General features: G+C 39.5%; 1 protein-coding gene across 1 annotated transcript in view; it reads right to left on the minus strand.

The window, feature by feature from the left end:
* Positions 1 to 3,794: 3,794 nt before the first annotated feature.
* The window catches only part of LOC123961542 (E3 ubiquitin/ISG15 ligase TRIM25-like), an 11,957-nt gene continuing 3,203 nt past the window's right edge, over positions 3,795 to 12,548 (minus strand). Inside the window, exons 3-4 of the mRNA XM_046037017.1 lie at positions 4,753 to 4,831; positions 3,795 to 3,802 (exon numbers count right to left, since the gene is read on the minus strand). Of these exons, the coding sequence (XP_045892973.1) occupies positions 3,795 to 3,802; positions 4,753 to 4,831 (87 nt within the window). The remainder of the gene's footprint in view (positions 3,803 to 4,752; positions 4,832 to 12,548) is intronic.

Raw genomic sequence — 12,548 nt, forward strand, 5'->3', positions numbered from 1 at the left:
TAAAAGAGACAAGAGTGATATACAAACCACTTTCATAATAGTTTTTTTTTTCTGTGCACTGAAAAGCAATTTCTGAAATGTTCATTCATTCCTTTATCATTTCTTGTAACTGTATGCCAAAATGTCTTCTTAAATTGAATCATGCTTACTGAAAGCCATTAAAGAGTGGGAACAATTTGATAAAAGACAGTCAATAACTGCTGGATCACAACAGTTTAATTATACAGTACAGCTACAGTAATATAAACATCTTGGGACTGACAAGGTCATCCTTTGCACCTTTCCAATCTGGCTATTTATACCTGGTTCACCTTTAACCCGCTCCTATGTGCATTCATCCATGACCTTCAGAGAACATAGAAAATATGAATAAAACACTTCTTTGCTTTCTCCTGAGATTTGGGTGACCTTTCTCATACATTTCAGAGTCTCTATTTATCCAGGAAAGGGTTCTCTCAGCATGTAGCATGCTGTGTTTTCTTTGCTTCACAAGTTCTGTGTTTATACAAAATTCACACCTAAAAGATGCCCATTATAGCCAAAGTCTTCTACTGTCATCCAATGAGCGCCAAGACAAGCAGAAAAAAAACAACACTAAATATGTTTAACATACTAAAACTGGCAATGTACATTTCATTTTGTTGTTTTGTGGTGTATTATTCTAAACTCTGACCAATCACATAGGCTACACAAAAAAGAATAAATGAAGAAAATTACTTTTGCTCTGAATTGGTGCTACTTAACTGAAACTGAACTGAATTGAAATTGAATGGAACTGAATTAAAAAATGGTAAAGTAAACATGTTTCTTAGAATCTGACTTTTTGCAATGGCATTCAAACATCATACAAAGAGAAACCCGTGACAGTGGAGGAGGAAGCGGCATGCTTTTTCAATAACAGTACACCCTAGCTAGCATGGCTTTAGGTTCTTATTTTCCTTTGAGTACCTTGCTGAGTGACTTCATCACAGGTAATTTGGGGATTCAAGCTGGCAACCTTCCACCCACAAGCCCTCTTTTATGTAAATTTAAGGCCACCACCACCTAAATCTTTTCTCTCTAAGGAAATTTATGTTGAGAAGTGTCTAATGTATTATATTAGACATTCTTTTTTCAATATAGGGTCAGTGATGTTAGGTATGAGAATGGGAAAAAGCTGAACTCGTGAAAACAACTTACTGTGCGCAAGCCTTTAATCTGTCCCCGTTGTTCACAGAGGGCTTTATAAAAAGTCTCCCATTCCCAGGCTGTCTACCGAGGTACTGATAAACTGTGGTACTGTAGGCCTACATGTGACCCTTCACATGTGAATCAATAATGCACTGTGATATCTTCTTTTTAATCTCCTCAGTCAATTACATTGCACCTGACAGGCTAATCTAAAACAACGCATTACTGTTTGAGTGGGCCATGGCAAAGGATATCCCCCCTCTGTATAAGAAAGGCGTTTCTGGCTGTATGTATGAATTAGAGTTAGAGTGCAAAAAAAGCGAAGTGACTTCCAATTTCAGTCTCCACAAGAGATACAGGAGAAATATTTCACTCTTCATGTGAAAATCAATATGAGTCCATGTTTGCAAACTTCCAGTCAGTTTATGGTTCATCACAAGGTGATGATTTGTGTGGCAGATTTTTCCATAAACTTCTCTAAGAGAAACAATTGATCACCTGTCAGCTACACGTCAGAGTCAAGACTGACCTAAGACTTGAGAGCGAGAAAATTACTCCACTATATTACACAGGTGGGGATACGGTTTATCTGTGGAAATGTGCCATCTGCCAGTTTCTTTATAAAAAACTTTTCTGCAACTTTATTTTTCTCAGGAAAAAAACAAAATCTTATTTGTTTGTGTTTTTCTCTTCGTTGAGTATCTCTCCGTCTTGGGAATGCAGGATTAAAATATTAGAACTTCCTATTCAAACTCTTCCCTCTAGTTCAAAGCAAAAATCAATACAAGCTCCATTATGTAAAAATGTTCAAAGAAACCGGGTCCCAAGGGAAGGGTCGCTCTCTGTTAGTATTCTGGTGTATTTAGACTTGGGGATATACCCCTCTGATAGAGCCAGACTGCCTGTGGATTGAAATCTTATACAAGTTCACTTGAAGCTAAAGCCTTTTAAGTTGGTTGAGATTGTTCTCTGCATGCAGAAAGTGTGGGATAATCAATTTTTCTAGTTTTATGTTAAGTATTCACGATGCATATGTTTATGTTAAAGAAGGACCCGTGGCTCCTGGGTGTAATTGGTCCCTGCACACAAATGTTTTTGTAAACAGGGATGTCACTTTCCACACACTGGGGGACTGTGGTCCGGTCCCTTAACGCTGGCAGTGGGACATATAGAAAAGTAACAGCCCACACTGCGACTGATCTCAGAAACAATGAGTCCAAACAGTAAATCAGACCAGCCAGGTATAGCGTTGAAATTGAGTGCCGAGCACCTATATATTCATGGGAAGCTTTTTCCTTAAGTGAACAAAATGAAGATTTGTGTTCTTTCTTGCTGCTTTTAAAATGGTTACTCCCTGCTGACTAAAAACTGAGCCTAAATATAAATACGCTGAACGTATAATAAATCTTCTTTTATCTCTCAACTTGTGTTAAAAAAAGGAAGGTCTGTAGCAGCTGAAAGTGGCACTCAAACACACCATTACACTGGACCTCTGTGTTAATTTTGTGCCATGCCAATTACCACGCCCCATCATTTGTGCCATCCTAACAGTAATGGGCAGCCTAACATAAGAGAGAAAAAGCATCCGTAAATAATTTCTTGCTATGAAAATGGAGGAGACCACTGAGTGGGAAAGTGGAGTTGCTGCTAATTAAAAAGCCGCTGCTTGGGCTGATTCTCTCCCTCATTAAGGCCTGCAGTCTTCCCAGGCTCCGAGAAATGCTATGTTGCTGGACCAAGCAGGCAACAAGAGAAGTAGCAGTCAAAAGTTCCGACTAAAAAAAAAACAAGGCGGCTTTGTGGAGGATCACCACCAAACCCAAATTAAGTTAATTTGAGGTTCTGCAGCCGACCTGTCAAGGCCTCACAGCGTCAGGACTGCAGACATATGGCTAATAGGCAGGAGAGCTCTGTGGAAGAAACACTGTGAGCTGCAGAGTTAGTGTCATACTCTATCTGTGCCTCAGCACTTTCCTTCCCCTTCACTGACACTGAAGTTGCCTGTCATTTTCAGGAGGGAAAATCTAGTTAATTTGTGTGAGGTGCATCTGGTTTGCTTTTTCAGGGGTTTTTGTAAATGCTTTGATTGACAAATTGCTGCAGTTGTGGGTTGCACATTGACATTCTTATTAGGAAAATGAATTGATTTTTTGAATTTTGCTGGAAAATAGTCATAGCACAATGGATGATGTGTAAGAGGCAGACATCAACATGCTTTCCTTTGATTAATATTCAAATGAGCCATACACAAGAAATTAGATTTCATGTTATCTCCCAAAGGAATTTTTTCATGTTAATATTCCAACACATAGATAAGAGGCGATTGCTCATTTTGCTGTGCCATCTGAGAAAAGTATATCAACAATGGAGCACACGCTGAAATTAACATTCCACGGTTTACATGGAAGCCACACTTTTCCTTTTTGCTTGTTATTTTCTAAACTAACAAATTACGACCTGGCCCTTTTCAAAAACAACACATTTTTTCTCCTTTTATTGAAAGAATTTTCTCCATTAAACTTCAAAGTGGCACAGACAAAAGGCAGAAGTGGATGACAAATGTTACACCGAGCAAAGTCAATCACGGCAATGTGAACTCAATCGAGTAATAACTACATCAACGGTCATAGCACTGTAAGGACAAACCCAATACATGATGACGGTATAGAGTACAAATGGGTTAAAGATAGCTATGAAGTTAGATATGAGTTTGATGGATATCTATTTGGGCATCTTGGTGGTATTCAAAGTTATTCATTCAAATGGCAACAGCAGAACCTCTTTTAATAATATGAATAAGATTTGTCCTAAGGAACTCCACCTTTGACTCAATTCTTATTGTCTCCCCGTAATCGTTTCTTCTAATAAGTAAAATTCCTGGAACTTCTTGGCATAGTCTCAGGGAGCCCTGTGGGTACACAGAACCACTCAGGGAACCAGTATTTTCTGCAATTATCCAGTAACTACAAGTTCAGTAGAGTTTGAGGGTTCTGCGCAGTTAGCTGTTCTTAGGACTGCACTCTTCTGGACAGAGACTTTCGATGTTGTACCTGGAATCTACTGGAGCCACTCTCCCAGTTTGAGAACCACAGCCCCCAGTGCTCCGATTACCACTGGCACCACTGTTGCTTTTACTCTCCATATCTTTTCTAGCTCCTCTTTCAGCCCTGCTGTTTGTCGATCAATATGTATCTGGTTGGCTAGCCATCACCAGTTTGTCAGTCTGGATCTTAAAGTCCCACAAGATCTTAGCTCATTCTCAACTACCTTAGGAGGTGTCTTCCATTTTGGTCCAATGTACGCTGTTCCCTCCTGCATCTTACACCCTGCTGTTATGTGCTGTACTGTCTCAGGGGCATCCTTGCACAGTCTGCACCTGAGGTCCTGCCTGGTGTGGTAGACCCCAGAGTGCCTGTTCTTGTGCCGCCATGATTAGTGCTTCTGTGCTGTCCTTCAGTCCAGCCTTTTCTAGCCACTGGTAGGATGTCTTGATATCAGACACTTCTTCTTCTATTTGTTGGTGGTACATGCCGTGCAGCGGCTTGTCTCTCCATGAAGGTTCTTCGTCTTCCTTGTCCTCACCCTTGTGTTTCTGCTGTCTGAGGTATTCACTTGGCCCTTCATCTTTGGGGGAAATCTTCCTGATGTACTCTGGATCATGCTAGATATATGGACATATACAGTGGAGGAAAGTAACAAAGTACAAATGCTTTGTTACTGTACTTAAGTAGTTTTTTTCTGTGTCTGTACTTTACTTGAGTATTTTTAGTTGTTGTAACTTTTTACTTTCACTTCATTACATTTCAAAGCCAATTATCCGGCTTTTTACTCCGTTACATTCTGCACGAGACCTCGTTACATTGGTATTAGTCACCTATGCAGCGCACCTGAGTGGAGCTGCACTAAAAAACTAAATGTAAAACTGATAAAGCCGACTTGGCGCAAATAAACTTCAGCCAGTTGATGCGACACCAGTGTGACACCAAAATGTGTGACCTATCAGATTCTCTGACCCAAATGGGAAGTTAAGCACCAGAGGCTTTGTTGACGATGTGAAGCGGTTGCAGTTTGGTTGGGTTTAGTCACCAAAAGTACTTGGTTATGGTTAGGAAAACATTGTTGTTTGGGTTTAGTCACAGAATCTGATAGGTCATAGATTTTGGTGTTACACCGGCATACGCAGTGATAGTCCAGGGCAGAGCTGGACAGCCCCGCCTCACTTTCCTGTCAGAGGTGAACGCGAATGTTTAAAACTTTGAGAGAGTCTGATGTCAGCAGATAGCTTAACAGTTACGTTAATGTGCAGCTGCAGTGAATCTGTCTGTCCTGCTAACCAGCTGAGCAGCGCAGCTCTTGTCTGTTGTGTCGTGGCTGCTTTCCAGACTGTGACTGAACAATGTTGAAATACAACTCTTTATTACGTTTGATAAACGCAGACAGGCCACAGTGTTTATAAACTGTAGCTTAGAAAGATGACGGCGTTGCGCGTGGAAATGCGCTGATATGCACATGCACAAAATTAAACTCACGCATTCCAGCAAGAAACGTCTGTGGGACCACTCCAGGCAGGATGTGAGGGCACTCCACATACTTCATTTAAAACAAGACAGTGAAGTTTAGTTACAACTCTGGACTATTGTAAGATCGGAAGCCGTGGATTCACATTGACTATTAAAATGTTGATTAGCTGGACCGACTGGGCAAAATGGATGCACATCTCAATAAATAATAAGCATCATGTATTCAGCCAAGTCATTTTATAAACAGTATTTTATATTTGAAAATGTTTTGAAGGAAACCTGGAGGAGCCAGTTTGAATGGACCTGATGCAGCTGATAACATTAATATATAGAAAATGTCTATAATTTACAGGGGCTATGCTGAAGTTTGTCAATAGAGTAGATGTGGGATCAATTCTATAGCAGGTCACACAGACCCAGGTAAAACACATCCAGCCTCAGCCAGTACCAGCACAGATCCAGCCAGAGATGTACAGCCAGCAGCTCAGACAGACAACAGTTGCGGCTCCACCAAATGACCCAGCAGATTGGCCCCGAGTCTTATCAGACTTCATGAGGTCTGAGTTAGTGCAGAGAGGTCTGTTCAAACCACCACTGGATTTTTTAAAGAAGAGGTTTCTGTTCAGGCTTCTTACAGAGGGAGGACTGAGTGAAAGCACTGTTGTGTCAGGTGTGACTGTGTAGCAGACTCGCACTTGCATCGTGAGTCACAGCCAGTCTGTAACGTAGCTCGTTGAGTTTTGCAATATAAACATCTGAAAACCGAAGAGAACTTTGCTCTGTTTGGGACTACGAGCTGCACATTATGAGAGGTGCTGAAGTTAACATGTGTGGATTTTTAGGGAGATTGTGAATTGAGAAGTGTTTCAGTTAGTTTTGATTTCTGCCTACTTGTCTCATTTTAACATACCCAAAGTCCCAAATGGGGTTCTGTGTCTGTCAGACGGTCTGAAGGGGATTCTACCACAACAGCAGAGCAATTACGCAGACTAATCCCCCCACAGTATTGGAAATATCCACTTGTCCTCTTGCGACTCAGTTTTCCTTTTTGTGATTCACTATAACTTATAATGCTGTATTAAAACATGTCTTGTGAATTTAAAAAGATAGATTGCTTTTTGTAAGATTAATAGATTTTGACGTGTAGTACTTTTACTTTTGATTACTTATGCATTTTTAATTTTTTTTAAATTAATTTACAAACAGAATCATTAGGTACACCATAAGATATATCATGTATTGAGTAATTCTCAGTTTGGTCTTCACGGTATATGAGCCGGTTTTCGAAGGATGGCCCTTGAATGTCAGACATAGCTAGTGTGGCACAGAACCCATAGGTCACAGTTGCTCTCTTTGAAGGTTGTTGTTAAAAGTCATTATGAAGTGAATGTGCATGTAGTGAACTCAATGAGCAAAGTGACGTAATTCATGAAGAAATAAAAGAAAAATATAGCACTTTTCTCACAAACTATGTCATAGAATGGAGCGAACATCATGATTTATGATTTATAACAGTGAAGGAGTGTTCAAGGATGATTTCTGTTTTTTTCCTCATCAGCAATAAATAAGTCACCAGGCCGCTTAATGATATTGCATTCAGTTACGTACTATTTTCCATTCTCAGTGCACATGTAATGCCAATCAAGTATTGGCAAATGTTTCTGTGACTTTCACATCCACCCTGTCTATGTTCAGTCCTTGTGGAGACAAGACATACCCGAGTGGCTTGTACATGGGTGTAATTAAGATGTGGGGCTATGATAAGAAATCTCTCAGAAAGTTTACAAACTGAGGCAACATGAAATGGTAATGTTTAATTTATGTCTAGGCCTTTCAACATTTAATGATGTCCTCAGATGTTCTTTTGGGAGAAAAACACACATATTTCCATGCAAATGAGAGTAACAAACACAAACAAATATGCTAGTCTCGTGGATCACCACATATCACACAGAACCAGACACCCAGATTATTCCAACGTCTGAACAAATATGCCCTTCTCTTCTTTGTTCATCGCATTTCTGTTTTGTTTGTTGCCTTGTTTGTTTATGCAAAGGGTATTATTCTGTTACAATGGTTATCCCATCCATATTGCCAGACAGTAGCCAGTTTGCTGCTCAAACAGAACTTGTGTGCTGTGGAGAATTAGAAAGATGTGTTTTAATTCAAATAAAATGAGACTAATGTGCAATTAATATTCTACAACAACAGGGGAAATTAAACATCTCTATTCAACATGAAAAGGTGTGATAGGGGGGAAGATTAGCTTAACTGGTACAATGACACACCATTTGCCTGAGGGGAATTGTGTTGTTAAATCTTGTTCGTGATTAACCATGATTAGGTGATGTCTGATAAGCAAGTACTGAAATAGTTGATTGGAAATTTACGCTGTGTTATTATTCAAACAATCTTGGACATATATAGTATTTTTTTAAACTTGAGCAATTGTGTGTTATATGCGCATTAGTGCATTACTTTCTTGGTCTAGTCTAAATCTTGGTGGTCAATGGAAAAACATCTTCCAATTAATACACTCTGTCAAAAACACATCAGTATTTCTCTGCAGCTCAGCTGTCAGCATTTTTCACCTGCAGACAGAAAGCAAATGAATGACTTTTTCTGTGTTTTCCATTGTTTGCCTGGGCAAGAAGCCTTTCAGTTCTGTACCCACAAACCTGACAGAATAATGGAAGCCAACATAATGGATTCCAGAGGGATTTTGAAGAATGAAGTGTTGAATGTTGTAGCTCATCACTTGTGAGGCCACCAAGAGCTTGTTATCTTTGTGCTGTATAAATAAAGTTTGAGTTGTTATAGTTCAGTTATTATTTTCTGTCACTCAAAAACAAATACAAGTAACTCAGATCTACCTCAATGCAGCACAAACAATAAGTAACTCTAAGGCCTTGTTCGGACTGCCAGTCCAAATCAGTTTTTTGGCATATGCAGATTGCTGTATCCAGACTGATTTTAGGAAGACTGGACAGCAAAAATGACCACATGAAATGCGATTTTTGCAAAGTGGATCCAAGCCACATTTTGCGGTGGTTTGAAAATCGGCACTTTATCACGCTTTGCATGTTGTAGGTGCGCCCTAGAGTGCCATTTTGCTGCTTTTATTTTTTGTTTTTGAAAAGGGATTGAAAAGTTTTAATTTGATGTGTTATTGCTGTTTTAGACGATTAAACTCAGCTAGCTTATATGTGTTAGTTTTCACCTGTTGCCACACAATGGTAAATATTAATTTTCAGATGTGGCCAGGGAGTACACTGCACACCATGAACTCAGTATACAAAGAACAGTATATAGTGATTAACACTATCTATTACTCACTTATTATTATGGATGATTTCCTGTTTATTCATAACAGTGATTTGTACCTTTCAGGATTAAGAGAGGAGAGGTATAGGTAGGAGTGGTGAAGTTTTGCACCGATGATCGCCCCCCCTTTTTTACAGAAGACTATAAAATGAAACGAAACCCAAGGATTAATCTTTTTACCTCTGGTTGGAAGGTACATACTGAGTTCATTATGACCCCGCCCTCAACTCAGCAGCATCCTGAGCTGCTCAGAATGTGCTTAAGGCTGGCATCCAGCTAACATCGAAAGAAAGAACTTCCCGAAAGAAGCCTGTTCTACGCCTGTGTTGTAACACTGCATCACCCTTCCTTTTCAGATTCACTTTCATCTGACCTGCAGAACCACAATGTGAACTTTACTTCTTTTACAATGAATTTCACTGTTCATTGTTAAAGTTTCTTGTGGTCTCCTGTGTTTTGTAAAATATCTAACCATTACTCACTGCTTTACTTCACTGGTCCTCATTCAGTCATGATTGTCATTGCTGTATGACAATGCTGCATTCATGGTTGCTTTAACTCACTCATGTTTTGTAATTATTAGCCCAGTTGTGTCGAGCTTTTTCCCACACACTGACTGAGGAAGCTCACGACTTCTACTGTCAGGAATGACATTGTAACCCTGGTGTAGAGGACACTATTTAAATCTATACTCACCTTCAACATTTCATCCTGGTACAATGCCCCTCACCATCAAACACAAAACAAAATTCTCACTGTATCAGTAATCAGGCCAGCAGAATAATTGGTTCAGCCCAAATGCCCCTCTTACCCCCTCCACCAATCCAGTTATTGGCATCAGGTTGATGCTACAATGTCTCACTGGCCTGGAAAAACATCTACAAATTAAAGCTGCAAGCAGGTGTGAGGCAGCTGCATTGCAGATTCTGGAGCATGAATTTGCCATGCACTTCGGACGCTGCACAAAGGTGTTACATGTCACTTCCTGTGTCCCCTTTGTGGCGCTACAGAGCAACTGTTGCTATGACTATAACTGAATATTGGCATGTAGATGTGTTTGGGGCAGGGCTGTTATCAAGCATATACATTTTGGTACAGATGAGCATGCCCAGTGAAGTAATGACAACTTCCAGTTTCATGGTGAAGCATGGAACTTCTCTGCCACACCATGGCTACGCCATTGAAGGAAAACTCACATGCATTACAACATGACATCATCAATGTGTTAAGGGTTTTCTGAAATAGTTTTGAAGTAGATATAGCCACCCTGCAAGTAGTGTTTCATCACAGCATGGAAGTAGTCACTTCCTGTTGCTAGTAGCTGGCCTATGACTATGAGTGAATATTGACCTGTTTAACACTTTTCTTGTCAGCTGTGGTTTCAACAGTTTCAGTCCTATTCTATGTGTGTGCTAAGTTCTGATAAACCCAGTGTATTCAATCTGCACAGCACCAAACTAGCTAATGAAGATAGATAGATGAACAGTTAGCAGAAAAGGCAAGGCAAGGCAAGTTTATCTGTATAGCACATTTCAACAACAAGACAATTCAAAGTGCTTTACATAAAACATAAAAGTAACATAGGGAAAAAACAACAAATTAAAATATAATTTTAAAAGGGTGAAACAGAAAATAAAAACAGGATAAAATTAATTTTAACAAGTTAAACAGGAAATAAAAACAGGGTAAAACAGGACAGTAAAAGTCACAGTGCAGTGTACGATATTGATCAACAGCCTTACATTTGATTTAATGAAAGGCAGCGGTAAAAAGAAAAGTCTTCAGTCTTGATTTAAAAGAACTGAGTTTCAGCAGACATGCAGTTATATGGGAGTTTGTTCCAGATCTATGGAGCATAAAAACTAAATTCTGCTTCTCCATGTTTTGTTTTGACTCTGGGGACAGAGATCAGACCTGTCCAGGGGCGTTTTTTAAATAAAGCACTTAAATGCTAGTTTCTAATGACTTTTGAAAACAGAATGTACTTATTAGTGTGGCTAAAAGAACGTATTTGCAATGACAGAAGATGGAGAATAGACTGGAGAGGGGAGATTCGGGTGCAGAGAGACGGAGTATAATATAACTAGAACAAAACCGACTACATACCATTAAAACCATGGAACAGCTGCTAGTTAATTTAGCTAGCCACAGTACAAATGTATTTAGTTATCCTAATGTTACATTTGTGAGCTGTCAGTGATGTTTCCTGTGTCTCACTTGGCCCTGAATCTCCCTGCAACAAATGTTTGTGAACACAGAACTGTCTTCAGTGCAAACTCTAATGACATGCTATTGGGCTAACAAAGTATTTTTACTACGTGAATTTTAGAATTTACTATGTCTAGGAGCTATCCATTCAACTTACAAGTTTGTCCTCCTCACTTTTTTCTACCAGTACTCCTGTGACCTCTCTCCTCTTCCTCTTAGGATGTTCATCTCTGTGTGACAATTTGACTACTTTTAAATTGTTTGTGGACACGTAACAGGTTTTAAGATCAAGGATGGTCATGGACAGGGGCAAAACAGTGGCCCAGGAGTTTGTCCCTGCTTTGGGTCTTTAGAGACCTTTATTCCTGTATTCTTGAGAATTTTATGCAAGTAGAGTACATAACTAAATGAGATGTAATCCACTTTTTTGGTCTTATTGAGGACTTGAGCAGCAGCGTTCTGAATCAGCTGCAGCTGTCTGGTTTTTTATGGAGTCCTGTAAAGACACCGTTACAGTAGTCGAGTCGACTGAAGATAAATGCATGGACAAGTTTTCCAGGTCCTGCTGAGACATAAGTCCTTTAATCCTTAAAATATTCTTCAGGCGATTGTAGGCTGACTTTGTAATTGTCTTAATGTGGCTGCTCAAATTCAGGTCTGAGTCCATGACTCCACCAAGATTTCTGGCTTGATTTGTGGTTTTTAATATTATCGATTGAAGCTGAGCACTGACTTTCAATTGTTCTTCCTTGACTCAAAAAAAAACAAACTTCAGTTTTATCTTTGTTTAATTGAAGTAAATTCTGGCACATCCAATTGTTAATTTGTTCAATACAGTTACTCAGCACCCGTATGGGATCATAGCCCCCGGTGGTATGGTTATGTAAATGTATGTGTCATCTGCATAATTATGGTAACATATTTTGTTGTTTTTCATAATCTGGAAGTGGAAGCATGAAGATGTTAAACAGAAGAGGCCCCAGAATGGTGCCCTGAGGAACTCTACAAGTCATTTTTGTTAGCTCAGATGTGTGATTACCTATAGACATAAAGTAGTCTGTCCTTTATGTAGGATTCAAACCAGTTTAGTACTGTGCCACAAAGTCCCACCCAGTTTTCAAGTCTGTCAAGTAATATGTTGTGGTTAACCATTTCAAATGCAGCACTGAGATCCAGTAATACCAAGACTGAAATTCTGCCACTGTCAGTGTTTCAATGGATAACACTGAAGACCTTAACAAGAGCCATCTCAGTGTTGTGGTGTGATCGAAATCCTGACTGAAAGACATCTAAACAGTTATTTAGTGCCAAGAAAGCACTAAGCTG

The sequence above is a fragment of the Micropterus dolomieu genome, linkage group LG22, assembly GCF_021292245.1.
Source record: "Micropterus dolomieu isolate WLL.071019.BEF.003 ecotype Adirondacks linkage group LG22, ASM2129224v1, whole genome shotgun sequence".
NCBI lineage: Eukaryota > Metazoa > Chordata > Actinopteri > Centrarchiformes > Centrarchidae > Micropterus > Micropterus dolomieu.